We start from the raw sequence: 15140 nt of genomic DNA on the forward strand, positions 1-15140 counted from the left end.
GATCTCTTACAAAAATGACTAGTTACAGAAATAGTAAAGTGATTTGTTATGCAAAAAGCCATCACCCTCTGTGGTGGGCCAGGCCGCTAGCCTGTACTCTGGGTCTGAGTGCCCTTCGGTTTTCATTCTGGGCCAGGCCACTGGCCTCCACTTGGTCCGAGCGCCCATGGAAAGAAACTCTGTAGCTCTCAGAGCCCACGCTGCCCAGTTTCCCCTCACCCACCGAGAGCTTGAAAGAAGTCTGTCATTTTCTGACTTCCCTGGCAAATCTCTGCCAAGTTGTAAGGGAAGCCTGAGACCCACTAGCCCAGGACACGATGTAGGCAGGTGAAAGTTTCCGTGGGAAGATTATGTGCTAGATCCAAATAGGGACGATGGCTTTTTATGTGTGTACTACCTTTATTTAGGCTCAGGAACATTCTGGCTACCACCCTTAAAACCTGCAATTCAAGAAAAGCCTCTTTCCTCTCAGTTCTTTTAGTGAGCTGAAGGGGCAGTTCACCCAGGAAGGGACCAGACACCAGAGCGACCATTGTAACAATGCAAAGTAACAAATCTATCACATAAGCAGAGGCTGGAAGAGACAAGGGAAAGGTTTTATTGTGACTAAATTGTTTCAAAGTTTAATACTGCATATATGATGTCAGGCAAAATGCTCAGCTTCAGGTTTCATCACAAAGAATGAAAACTTTCTAACTTCTCTGCTAATTTTCAGACATGGTTGAACACTTTATAGAAGGCGTGGTTTATTTAGCCCTTTATTGATGGCACATTAGTTCTTCCAAGTCCTCCAATAGAATTATCTTCCTAGTCTGATCTGACTGGGTAAGACTGCCAATTCTCTATTTAATGTACTTTATTCCAGATGACCAAAACTACAATTTTATTGCATTTAGGAGGGCCTGTACCCATATATTTAGACAAGCACACCATTCGGTGGCCATTAGAGTTAAGACACCAGAGTTAAAGAAAGAACATCTGAATTGTATCTGAGACAGGGACGCTCCTCTATTCATTGATCTCCTCTTCATCATCTTCAAAAGCTTCTTCGCCATCATTGGCCGTAGCTTCCTGATACTGCTGATACTCCGACACCAGGTCATTCATGTTGCTCTCTGCTTCTGTGAACTCCATTTCATCCATGCCCTCTCCAGTAAACCAGTGCAGGAAGGCCTTGCGGCGGAACATGGCAGAAAACTGCTCAGAGATGCGTTTGAACAGCTCCTGGATGGCCGTACTGTTGCCAATGAAGGTGGAGGCCATCTTGAGGCCCCGAGGAGGGATGTCACACACGGCCACCTTGACATTGTTGGGGATCCACTCCACGAAGTAGCTGCTGTTCTTGTTCTGGATAGCCAGCATCTGCTCATCCACCTCCTTCATGGACATGGGGCCCCGGAAAACGGTGGCCACTGTCAGGTAGCGCCCATGTCTTGGATCACAGGCTGCCATCATGTTCTTAGCATCAAACATCTGCTGAGTCAGTTCTGGCACCGTGAGGGCCCGGTATTGCTGACTGCCTCTGGCAGTCAGCGGGGCAAAGCCAGGCATGAAGAAGTGTAGGCGAGGGAAAGGGACCATGTTTACAGCGAGCTTGCGGAGGTCAGCATTGAGCTGGCCTGGGAAGCGTAGTGAGGTGGTGACCCCACTCATGGTGGCTGACACCAGATGGTTGAGGTCCCCATAGGTTGGCGTGGTGAGCTTCAGGGTGCGGAAGCAGATGTCGTACAGGGCCTCATTGTCGATGCAGTACGTCTCATCTGTGTTCTCCACCAGTTGGTGGACCGACAGGGTGGCGTTGTAGGGCTCCACCACGGTGTCCGAGACCTTGGGGGAGGGCATCACGCTGAAGGTGTTCATGATCCTGTCAGGATACTCCTCTCGGATTTTGCTGATAAGCAGCGTGCCCATGCCTGACCCTGTTCCTCCACCCAGGGAGTGGGTCAGCTGGAAGCCCTGCAGGCAGTCACAGTGCTCACACTCCTTTCGCAATATGTCCAGGAGTGAATCAACCAGCTGGCACTCTCTGTATAGTGGCCCTTGGCCCACTTGCTGCCTGCCCCAGACTGACCAAAAACAAAGTTGTCTGGTCTGACATTCTAGCCAAAAAGACACCACGTCGAGCACTGAATCCACCAGCTCTGCCCCTTCTGTGTAGTGCCCCTTCGCCCAGTTGTTGCCGGCACCAGTTTGTCCTGGAATAAGGAAGAGAGTAGCATGCAATTTAAATAGGGTGATACAGGAGGGAACCACTCATTAATATTAATACTTTTTAAATGGTGCTGGAAAAGATGTGTTATGAAGCAGTTAGACTAGACAACACAGTGTTGGCCAAAGTCAAGGGGTGAACAAACAGGCACCTACCAACACTGCTGGTGAACACATGAATTAGTCCAACCTCTTGAGACAAGTTAAATACCGAACGATTTTTAGGAAGGACATATGTTTTGACCAGGTAATTCCATTCTGATTTTTAAATAGGTAATTCTCGCACGTGGTAAAATTCAAAGGGAGCAAACATATACATTAAAAAACAAGTAACTTTCCCTCTCCTGTAAGTTTTCTAAATTTTGAACTATGTACCGTAATTCTTTTCAAAATAGTAATATTTTTCCCGTGAAGGGAGTCCCTCATTCATCATCCAGAGTTACTGTCACAAAATTTTCTGAGCATCAACTATTTACTTTGCACCTGTAAGTGAATACTCACAGGAAGTGATTCCTGCTCTCAAATCACTTCCAGTCCAGTGGTGGAAAGGAGATTAACATACTCGAAAGGGTTTTGTATTTTTATCCAAGGAGATCAAGTGGCTAGAAGGAGACTTTCTAGTTTACCTGTTTTCTGCACAGTGGTGCATTTTCCACAATCTACTTGTTTATATCTTACTTTATGGAAGAAATTTTGACTGAAAGGTTGGCTGTGAAAACAAATTTAAAATTCTATTTTTCAGTTCTCATTATAGAATTAAAATCTATCAGTAGAAAATGCATCTTTCTTAAGCTGAGTAAATAATACAGCCCTGCATGTGTGTATCAGTGGACACAATTAAAAAGAACTGATAAAGAGGACTGGTGCGGATTTAGTTTTTGTTTTCCTGGACGCTGCACATTTCCTATAATGCAGTGCTCTTCAAATATAGCTCTGTAGCCTTGAAAATATTTTAAAACTTATATCCCTCGTACATTTTAAAGTTGACATCTAATTTGTCTTCGTAAATTTGAACTGTCGTAAATGACAATTTTAATTTCTGGAGTACTGTAAATACTCCCTTTTAAAAACAAAACTTATGTCATTTTGTTAAACGTATCCAATAGTCTATATAAAATGAGAAATAAATCCTAAGTTGAAACTGATCGTTGTTAAATTCCTATGATCACGAGGTGCCAAAAATATGTCATTATAACTGCATTTTTTCAATGAGTTCATTTATCCAAAGGTGAATATTAAATATTGCTGGAATGAAACCAAGTTTGGCATCAATTTTATTCCTCTTTGTTTTTGCATATAAATACTGAGAAATCTTGTTCACATAAATATGTAAATGAGAACAAATTGTATTCTAACAACGTCATTCAATTATTTGATCTTCTTCAGAATTATATGCCAAAAATCAAATGGTGATCGAGTATCAAAAAGTCATCTTTCAAACAAAAACCAATTTTGTGGAAAGCAGAATCGGAAACAATCTGACTTAAATCGGTAATTCTTTTCTTCTGTTTCTGGAAGATACCAAAAGGTTTTATCAAGACTTAACCAAATGCTAACTGTTTCAGGCACTTTCATCCAACATACTTAGAAAGAGTTGAGAAAATTGAAAATATTAATTTCCATACAACTTTGCCAATATATTTTTTAATGAACTGTTTTAAATATATTTTTGTCAAAATGTTTAGGGTGCAGATTTAGCTTATTCAGGTTATAAAAACTATTGCCCATATCGTTTAATTGGCAAAGACAGTCTTCATTATCAGACCAATCCTCCAAATTGGACTTACTATCAGAAAAACATTATTTTTAAATTCAAATGGGTACATTAATATGCATTTTGAAAAATATTAGGAAAACCACTGAGAACTAAATTCTATAGCATACTGTAAATTATGAAAAGCAGTAAAATCAAAGTAAATGATACAGAGATAATATGTCTATTTAAAAATAAACTATAAAAACAAGGTACTACTGTTTCTCATTACTTTAAGTGGTAATAAAATATAGCTAAAATTAAGTTATTCAGAAAGCAGGGAAGATTATTAAAAGGCACTGTACTTCTTTAGTTAATGGGTATATCAAACTCTCGTTTTGAAAGGAAGAATCATGTATAAAAAATTAAAAAAGAAACCCATTAGCACCCTATCAGGCTTACCCCTATTGAATGAAAGAGACCAGGACACACTGCCGAAAGCAGGAGCAAGCAGGTGATTTGACTGCGTCAAGCAGACAGAAGTGAGAAAAGGCCAAGTTGCCATGGCCTGTTCTCCTGCTCAGGGCTAGGACACTAGGGGCACTGTACTGTACATATCTCTCCCCTCTTCCTGCCGACATTAACTTGATTTTTGTCTACACCTGGCTGATGGCAACAGTTCACAAGCACAGCCTAGACGCCAGCTTTTCTGCTCCATGTGGGCAGGTCGATATATGATGCTGTGCACCAATGGGGGAAACTGAGGTAAGACGCAGTGAAAACACCAAGGCTGTCTATTGAGACCAGTCTTGTGCAACATCAGCTAAAATAAATAGATGGAAGGCTCTCATGCACTCTGGGGCGTAGAGGGAGGGGGGGACCTTACACTGAGGTCCACTGACAGGCACCCATGGGTCCTGGGAGAATGAGTCTTATCTCAAATTTCTTTGAATCTTCCATAGCATTTATCAGTGCTAAGCACTGTGGCATTAATGAAAGTCTGTAAAACAAGAAAAACTCAAATCCTATGATTCAGGAATTTTAAAATATATTGACTATTAATGACTCATATCACGTATAATGGGATACCCTCTTTAAATATCTAACGTCCTACAAATTGGTAAGGAAAACAAAAGCCTTTAGGGAAATAGGCAAAGGATATAAACAGTTCATAGGGAAGGAAATTCAAATAATTTAAATATTTGACATTCTTTATAAGGAAAATACAAATGAAAACAAGGAGATTCAATTTCTCTTCTATGAAATTTATAGAGATCAAGAAGTCTGATAACACTGTTAGTGAGAGTCTGGTGAAAGGCTCCTTCTGGAGCTCCTGGATGCTTAAGAGGACAAGCCCCTCTACAGAACACTTTAGCAATATCTATCAAAATTAGTCTCCTTGGACTCAGCAATTCTACTTCTATAACTTTTCCTAGATAGACCCATATATGTGCAAAATGACAAATATTCCCTGAAGAGCAGTTTGTAATAGTAAAGAAAAAAGGAAGCAACACAAATATCTTTTAAAAAAGAGGATGATACCTATGCAAAGGCATACTATCAACCACCAACCATAGGACTCAGATGGAAAGATTTTCAAAATATATTGCTAAGGGAGAAAAAAACCCAGACTACTAAATGGTGCATGAAGTTAACTATCATTACATGTGTGTCATAGATATATATCTGATAGGATGTGTACAGAATACATCTGAAAGGACAGGCAAGAATCTGAGAGTGGCTGCCTCTGGGAAGAGCCTGGGTGGGCACCAGCTTGGAAAGGAAGGAGATCAAGTTTTCACAGGACACTGTTTTGTTCCTTTTGAATCCTGGCCGTGTGAATGTTTTACCTAGAAAGCTAGCAAAATGAATGTTTCAAACTTTATTAAAACATAAAAAAATGCATTTTGGAAATAAATTGGAGAAATACACACTGAACCAATAACTGTCTCTGAAGGATGGGACTATAGGGAGTTCAGTTTCAACATTTGCTTATATAAATTTAACTAAACATATATGCATTTTATGACAATCAAAAGAAAAACGAAAACGCCTTTAAGGAAAATTTTGAAGAATCATCAGTAAGTGAGGAATTATTAAATGATGACACAAACACACAATGGAAAGGCACTGTGACTATCATGGGAGATGTCTGAGATGTTAGTGACCTTTTCAAAGAGCTGTAAATGCTATGTGCAGCATGATCCTATTTTCCAAAAACAAAATCAGCTGTGTGTGTGTGTGTGTCTGTGTGTGGTGTACATGCGCAAGGTGCATGTATACACAGAAAGGGCCAGGCAGGACACACCTCCACTGCCTTTGGCACTTAGTTATCCCCTGGGACTAAAATCTAAGGGGCCAACAGTGGAAGAAATGGGGGGTTTCCGTATTTATACTATATACTTGTGTATTGTTTGAAAACAACAACAAAAAGCATGCGAAAAGTCTGTTTTAACTTTGTGGTGAAAACGTTAAATGTGTTAAGTATTACATAGCGCTGTTTCCAGAAAGGCAGAACCGCCCAGCTGAAACAGACCACGGCTGGCTCCTGCGCTTGTCTGTCTTAACCCCACCTTATAAGTGAGCTCAGCATCACTCCTGCTGTCTTTGCCCCATTTAGCCAAAGGCACTAAGGCTAGTGGCACGGCAGGACTTGTGGCTCAAAGTAAATGATGCACAGATAATGTACCTATTTAATAATACACTACACAAACAGACCCTCCATGCTTTCATCAGACTCTGAGGGCACTGGCTACATTGGCCCCCTCAGGTGGCCATTTCCTTGTCTAGGAGGTGATGGCGTTTTCTCTTACAGAGATTCTCACCCCACCCTCTCCCTCTCGTCCAGCTGAGAAAGTAAAACCTGGCTGGCCGCCTTCTCTTATCAAAATGGTCACTGTTCTTCCTATACCCCGACAAACTCCTGTCCACCCACTCTCCACCCAACCTGCAACCATCCTGGCCAGACCAGAGCAAAGGCAGTGAGAACAAACTCGGGGTTAGCTTTATACACAGGGTGAGCTTTATACCTGGGACTCAGTGTAAAACTATCACACTTGTAGGAAAGACCGAGTGCAAAGAGACTAGAAATTATTTCACTAACATAGAGTAAAAACTACTAACTGAAAATAAACAGGCAGCTTTAGGCAGATATACAGCCATAGCAAACCAAGCGCACTCTAGTGTTAAATGTACAGAGATACTGAACTTGACCCTTTCTCTTCCACCAGCTCACATAATCCACTGGGCTTCCTCAATATTTATAGCATGATTAGCCATGAAATTTTCTCTGCTCTTGACAAAAGGAGGAAGCTGGTGACTTCTGAAAATATTTTGCCACTGTCTCATAGCAACAGACGTTCCCAGTTAAATATTTGGGGATCATGAGCTGAACATCTTCTGTAATGCGATGTTGTCACATTAATCAGTGGCTCCAGACTGCAGAACACAAGGTTGCAATCTCTAAGCTTTGGCAGTCAGGCTGCAACAGATGCCCAGGGTTTTCTCAAAGTCCACCCTCTGGTTTACCTCCAACTCACACTGGGAGGTGGATTAAGTTTTAAGGTTGTGTGCTTGCTCCCTGATCCTTCTTCCCAGCCCTAAATCTGGAAAAAAAAAAAAGGTACAAGTGCAGAAAGAGGCTTAAAAGAAAGTTTCGTTTTCTCCTATAAGATACTTTCTCACTACCTTATTATGCAACCAGAAATTTGTTAAGAAGTTTTTTTAAAAGTATATCCATGTTCAAAACTCAAGTGCAGATAACTTTCATTTTTAGAATTATACATACTTCGTCTGTTTTGTTAAATTGTTTCAAACTATATTTAAAAATGGGCTGACATTTGTTTGTTATAATTTACCAACTCTGAAACAATGAGCTAGAAAGCCATAGTGGCGGGGGGCGGAGGACAGGGATGAACCATCTCCTATTCATAGACAATTCTGCCTCTTTTACTAACTGGAGAATGACATAAAAACAACTGTTTAGCCAAACAATATGATATGTTTATATATGCTGGATACCCCTCTATTCCATGTAACAAATATGCTGTTTTAACAAAGTAATTCTTAATTCAACAGTATCAATTTTTTAAAATTTCTATTAAATAAAGCTATTTCACATCAGTACAAACTGTTAAAAATTTTAAATATTCTTAATCAAAAAATAGGGACGCATGTTCTGGCAAGACGCAAAGATGCAAGAAGTAATCCTAGAGAGAATTTAAATGCCAAATATCATATCTAACATTTTTCAAGGTCTATAAGGACAGTAAATTAGATAATTAAATGGTTACTATAGGCCCATCTTAATTTGTTCTTAAGCTTTTGGATCTCACTTATTGACACCTAGAAAAACAAGACCAGACTTTTCTTACACTCCCAATATTCATTTCAAATTTATTAAAACACAGAAAACATCCACGACTGCTAGAGCTGCTGCTCTGAGAAGCTGGCTTACCATGACTTCAATAGCCTGTGATGATTCAATTATGTAAAAATCAGTTCATGGATTTGACTCTCTTTAAAACCTCAACAAGGCCTGACTACACAGGAGTGATGGCCAAGAGTGAAGCCTGGCTCCTGAGCAGACATCTCGGCTGGGAAAGTGAGAAAGCAAGGCAGAGAAGGCCTGTGGCCTCTGGTGTCCTATTAGATTTTTTATTTTCTCTCAAAAAGCAATAAGGGGTGTGCGTGTGCGGAGGTGGGTGTTCAACTGACCAACCTTCTCCGAGAACAGGGTTCACTGAGTTTCATTTAATATTGTCTTTAGGTTTCTTTATGTGTGAGTCCTGTTTATATGTGCGTGTTTCTTTTTTTATACTGATAACATATACATAGAACAGCAAGATTCAGAATTGTTTTTACATTTCCTCAAGCAATGTTAGAGTATTGTCAATTATGGTGCTAAGAGTCCCGCTAGAAAAAGTATGTGGTTGATACATTTCTTTAAAACTTTCATTTCAGGCAAAAGCAAAGCAAAAACTGCTCTCAGACACTGCTGGTGGCAATATCTGACTAGAAAGACTACAGCAAATGAATAAAGGGTTAATTAAATACGTTCACACTCTTTGACCCACTAATTTTACTTCTGAGAATCTATTCTATGATCGGAGTCAGAAACACAAACAAATTTATGTGAACCAAGATGTGAATATCTATACTCTATATTACTATGTTCTTTATAAGAGCAAAAATTGGTAAGAAACAATTCCCTGGCTATTGGCCATTGTTAGGTAAATAATTATACATTATGTAGCTATTAAAAATTATTACAGATTTTAGAAACAACATATGAACAGGGATCATAACTTGTAATGTAATATTCAGTGAGAAATAAGATACAAAGTGACAACTAATGAAAATCAGCAAAAGGAAAGAAACAAAAGGTGAAAATACACCTCATTGCCAACAATAATGATACTAGGTTGAGCATACGGAATAATTCATTCTAGTTTTTAATTTTTAATAATGTGGCTATATAAGTTTTTGCTGTAAAAAGCAAAGTAAAAATAAACACAAATAATTTAGAATGCAGGGGTATTTCCCTTTTTAAGACTGGATGTATCCCTTTATGAAATGATGACAACAACCATGTCCCTTACTATGCTTCCTTTTTTGAATTTAGTTGCCAGAAACCCAGAGTTTAAGTTATTCATCAGGCACAACTGAATTAACTCTCATGGCTGACTGTGTTTTAAACTGCCAAGTTTCATGGTTGTCTTTACTATATGTTGTTTCATATCTTTCTTAGAAGCAGGAAAAATAATGTATTTTACATAAAGCTTTAAGATATTTTTATATACAAACTCACATATTCACTTCTAATGTGCTTCAGGAAGGACACAAAGTCAGCAACAGGACTTGGTCTCCTGGGAGGGGAAGCAGGTGGACAGAGAAGAGAGGGACTAACTTTCCACTGAATAACCTGCAGTATTTTTGAATTTCGTACCATATACATACATGTACTGCCTATCAAAAAAAAGTGTACTTTTCTTAATGATGAAATATATTCATTTTGTTTGGTAAAGTTTACTGAGACCAACTGGATTCAGTCAACTGTAATTCAGATTCAAGAAACCTTAAATAATCTCTCTGATTCTTACCAAAAATCCATTGAACCTTCAAAGGAAGAAATTTTGAGCACAATTTTATATGGAGGTGTATTTTTACGGAGGTAAGCCCTTCGTTCCAGTCTGCAAAGCTGAAGAAGCCCCGGGAAAGGAACTGGTGACACCATCAAAGGTGGCAGAGCTAATTTAACCAAGTTTCCCTTCTCCTGATTCAGTGATCTCTCTTCTTGGCTACGCTAACTCAGTAACCCAGCAAGGTGGTTCAGAACGTCTATAGCTGCCAATAGCCCATACCTGCTTAGTAAGAGAAAGTGAAAGATAGTGCTGATCTATAAAAAGAAAGTAGGGAGAGTTGTCCTTTTTCTCTCCTCGGCATACGAAATATTAATGTTATCCCAGCCAAGTCCTTATCACAGAATGCAGGGAGCAATGCACTGAACTGGCAAAGGGGCTGCCGAGTACCTGGACACCACGGGAGGCCATGCGAATGGGGTTCAGCTCTTTGAGAGACTGATGTGCAAAGTCCATGTCGCACATGCAAGCATTTCTGCAGGACAAATTACTTGAACTGAAACTGTTGAATTAAAATTCTTGATTTGCTGAATGTATTAAGTTGTTCTCTGAACGTTTAAAACTGTTATTCCCCCAAATGCCTTCACCAACACTAGCTATTGGCAGTTCTTAAAATACTGGCCAATCTGATAGGAGAAAAATATCATTTGCCTTTAACTGACTCTTCCTCATTCCCAATTACTAATAAATTTTGTCCCTGGATATTTGTAACTTTTATTGCTATTGTGAATAGAATATTTTCCTATTATATTTTATAATTATTGCCATTCAGGTGATCAATTTGTGCCAGTTTGCCTGGGACTGTACCAGTTTCAATTTGCAGGGTCCTGGGAAACCCCTCCAGTCCCAGGCAAATCAGGTCAGGTCACCCTATTGCAATAATGTCTGTATAAGTGTTTTTATCTTGTGTCTGGCTGCCTTACTGAGGTCATAAGTGCTAGTCATTATTCCACGGATAGCCCGTTTGGAAACTCCAAGACTCATTCCATTTACAATAACAACTCTGTCTTTTCCCTTAAATGATTTGTAGCTCTTTTCTTTCTCTGGCCTTTGTACACTGGCCAGAGCCTTTGGAACATGGAAAGATAGAAGAGACCGTGGACATCTTTTTTTTATACCTCTCTTTGTTGGGAACACTTCCAATGCTTGACCAGTGAATATAGATTAGATAGATAATTCTTAAATAAAGGAAGTTTCATTCTAATTCCAGCTTACACAGAAGTTTGTCTGCTACAAATCAGGAACATATACTGAATTTTATCAAATACTTTTGGGCATCAAGATGTTGTCTCTCTTTATTAGTTGACTTCTTAATGTTGAACCATCCTTAACTTCCTAGAATGTTGCTAATACTTATTAAGCATTTATTATGAATGAAGTATTCCAAACACGTTTTAAATAACAGAGGTTACCCTCAATGAAACCATCTCTACCTGGTGTCTTTTGAAGAAGAGGTTGCAATGTAGATTTTTGATATATTCAATTTCTATATCATAGTGCCTTTAAGCCAGGAATCAGCCTTAAGATTATCTTACTTCTTTGTCAGACACTTTGCCTTTTAAAGGTATTAAAATTGTGTTTGTTGATTGACTGGGGTATTTCTGTCGATAAACAATATTTTTTCCCCTCTAGGCGCATTTCTTAATGGTAATTTTTGAAAAATAATATAAATGAGCATGTGATGACTAACATTAAAATACAATTGTCTGATGGAAAACTTTCAAATCTGCCACCAGTCTTAAGATAGAAATGTCTATGAATGGCTATGTGTTTGCATAGTGGCTTTTCATTTTCTCTCTTCATTCCTCTAATTTGGTAGAATATCTGTATTAAGGCCGTGAGCACAGCCTTAGTAACGGAACTGTTCTATATTTACACTGTCCAATATGGTGGCCACTAGCCACACATAACTATGGAGCACTTGAAATATACCTAGTACAACTAAGGAAGGGAATTAATTTTAACTTTAATTAACTTAAATTTAAATAGCCACATGTTGCTAGTGGCTACCATATTGGGCAGCAGAGTCTAGATGCATCTTTACTTGGGGCCAATTACAGTCTCTATTTCAGCAAAAGGTAAAGAATATAAATGTCTCCATTTGTTTACTATAAAAATATTGGTCATTTAGGTTTTCTGATGTAAGAAAAGGGGTACCAGAAAGTGTAGTCTTGGTCTATCTGAAATATCAAAAAAGAAAAAAAACCCTTGAACAAATTACCATCAGAAGCTTTACCTGTTCCATTGGTTTGTAGGTTGTCATGGTGATGGGGAAGCAGATGACACCCAGAGGACTCATGAACATTTTGAGAATGTTCATCTTGCTGAGTCACCTTTCTAACAAGTCACTGCCTGATTCTGCTACAAGGTGATCAATTTATATATCAATAAAATCTTCCAAGATTCTGTACCTTCTTGTATACTTTGAAGTAACCTTGACACTAAAACCCATGACTACATGGTGATGGAGGCTGATAACACTAATGGTGCCACTTCATTTAATTTTATATAATTATTTTTTAGGAGTTTGCTGAGGGACAGGCACTATTATCATTTTTTAGGTAGAAGAAGGGAGGGGCTGATTTGCCCAATTCTGATAAAACAAAACTCATATGGACCAGTCTTTAAAAAGAAAGCAGAATAACAGTCTAAAGATAATGGGAAAGAAATATAGGTAGAAACACATTGAAGTAAAAGATGAGTAATATAAGAATCAAAAACAATTATTATCATATTATAATAATTTAAAGTCTAAATTTTTTTTTAATAAAAACAACTATCAATATAAGCATTTCATTGAAAGATACAGAGGTTACTTACCTAAAGAAAAAGTCAAAACTTTAAAGAGATGCCTGTGATGAAGCTGGAACGTGATTTTCATCCTAAGCTTTTCTACGCTGTGTGATATATTTAATCTTGCACATAAATTAATTTTATGTTTAAAGAAAGAAAAAAGCAGGAAGGATGGAACCTACCGAAGATGAAGTTGTCAGGCCGGAAAAGCTGCCCAAAAGGCCCAGACCGCACACTGTCCATGGTGCCTGGCTCCAAATCCACCAGGGCGGCCCTGGGCACATATTTCTGAGCTGGAAGAGAACAAAGTCCACCCACAAGGGTCACTTTCTGGTTTCTAGAGCAATGGACATCCCTACAGCAAGTCCCACCAGCACGGCGGCCTTGAATGTATGAAGCAGGGTTTCTTCAGAGAGAGTACCTGGCTTTCTTAGAATCACAGAATCTTAGCACTGAGCAAACGTAATCCTACCCTTGAATTGTTCAGATGAGGAAACCAGCCCAGGCATGAATGCACAGAGAAGTTCCAGGAATAAACAGAGTGAGAAATCAGGTCTTCTGACTTCCTGCCTCTTATATTTTCCAGTTTACCCTGACACCTCTTTCCTGTTGGGTATTTTACTTTTTCTGCTTAATGGGAATAAACTGCTATCTGTTGAGGCCAACTGCCATCCTGCCATGGCATTCTTTCTGCTTTTTGCACCTCCCTCATGCACACACATATATGGACCCAAGCTATACTCTGAGTACCTCGTTATAGGTACCATTCCATGGGCTGTTTCCTGGGAGACACTCTCACTTATGAATAAGTGCCACTGTGTAGCATTTTCATTTGTATGCAATCTTTTGTGCCAATTGAGCAAGCTGTTCTCAGTGAGGACAGGGTTAATATGACTGCACACAGGAACTGCTCTACAACTCTTGTCCTGCTACGCACACACCCAGAATGAAAAAAGGATGTTACTAAGCTGGACCTAAGGGTTACCAGGAAGTGCAATGTATACTGGAATTTTCCTTAGTGCTACTAGAAATTTCATCTTCTTGCCCCTGCTGTTCCAGACCTTTTGTCATAGCTGCTTAATGAGTAAATTCCAGTGATTTATGTATCCTGCTCTACTTAGCTTTTGTGTGGACAAGTAGTTTGTGACTCTAAAAAACTGAAAGTGATTATCTCTGGGAATATATATCCTGTGTGAAAGGGAAGCATCTATCATTTTCTGGGCATTCTTTTAATGGATTTTTTGTTGTTGACTTGAAGGGCATGTATCATTTTTATAATCATAATTGTTACAGAGATAATATACACATGTAGCCACAATATTATATGTAGAAATCCAGGATAGGGGTGATATTATTCTCAAACTTGGATAAACGACAGCCTGGATTTTTACTAAAGCCCATAAGACAATTACCCACAATTGTCTAGTTTCAGCTTGCAGGGAGCGTAAAGTATTTTTGGAGGTCAGCAAAGGTCCAAAAATTCGTTTAAGGGGGTGCTTTTCAAATTTTTAGCCAAGAACCTCCATTGAGAGATACATCTTAAACTGCAAAAAATAAAAAAGTAAAGCCGGGTATCACCCACTAAGCTGATTTCACAACACAAACGGGTGGTCTGGTTCAAAAGCTCAGACGCGCGCAGTTGGGCTATTTGAAATAAACTGACCGCGCATTTCCTGCCCCAACGGGAGTGAGGGTGGAGCCGAGCATCCTGTTAGATTCCGGATGAACTTTTCCTAGAGCAAACTACCCTCGCGTGAAGGCACACCCCGAGCACCAACGCCGGTCCGGGTGAAGACCGGTGAAGGCCGGGGTCCCGCAGCGAAGGGCGGGGTCCAGGAGGAGAATGGCCGAGGGTCCGGGAGGGTTGGTCGGGGCGACGATGGCCAGGGTCCAGAGGGGAAGGGCGGGGTCCGGAGGGGAAGGGTCGTGGTCCGGGCGGGTACCCGACCGCGCCGCGCTACTCACACGATGACTCATTGTAGTAGACGTTGATTCTCTCCAGTTGCAGCGCCGAATCGCCCACGTAACCTCCGGCCGGGTCGATCCCATGCTCGTCGCTGATCACTTCCCAAAACTTGGTGTAGGGCGAGGCGGGGGGACACAAGGTCAGAAATCAGAGCTCAGCCTGCACCCCCGCCCCCGACGCGGCTCGCCCCAGGCTGGTCCGGACGGGCCTGGGCTCGCGGCCGCCGCTGCCGAATTCCAGGCGCGCCTGAGCCTGCGGCAGCCGCTCCCACTAGGGCGGGGATGGGAGTGAGCGGCGGGGGTGGCAGGCTGTCCTGCCCCCTCCTCGGCACCCCCACCCC

At 40.2% G+C, this 15140-nt stretch overlaps 1 protein-coding gene across 1 annotated transcript; it reads right to left on the reverse strand.

Annotated features, from left to right (window-relative positions):
• Nucleotides 1-575: 575 nt before the first annotated feature.
• TUBB6 (tubulin beta 6 class V) lies at nt 576-14947 on the reverse strand. The gene is made up of 4 exons (XM_006909221.3): nt 14800-14947; nt 13017-13127; nt 2137-2195; nt 576-2016 (listed from the first exon to the last, which is right to left on the reverse strand). Exons 2-4 carry the CDS (start codon nt 13075-13077, stop codon nt 1009-1011), a joined length of 1128 nt encoding a protein of 375 aa, XP_006909283.1. The 5' UTR covers nt 13078-13127; nt 14800-14947; the 3' UTR covers nt 576-1008.
• Nucleotides 14948-15140: the final 193 nt, after the last annotated feature.

The sequence above is a fragment of the Pteropus alecto genome, unplaced genomic scaffold (genome assembly GCF_000325575.1).
Source record: "Pteropus alecto unplaced genomic scaffold, ASM32557v1 scaffold233, whole genome shotgun sequence".
Lineage (NCBI taxonomy): Eukaryota > Metazoa > Chordata > Mammalia > Chiroptera > Pteropodidae > Pteropus > Pteropus alecto.

Coding starts and splice junctions, on each gene's coding strand:
- TUBB6 (XM_006909221.3), bottom strand. CDS start 13,077: ATGGACAGTGTGCGGTCTGGGCCTTTTGGGCAGCTTTTCCGGCCTGAC. Junction 2,196..13,016: donor GCCTGACAACTTCATCTTCG/GTAGGTTCCATC, acceptor TCCTTATTCCAG/GACAAACTGGTGCCGGCAAC. Junction 2,017..2,136: donor ACACAGAAGGGGCAGAGCTG/GTGGATTCAGTG, acceptor AGAGAGTGCCAG/CTGGTTGATTCACTCCTGGA.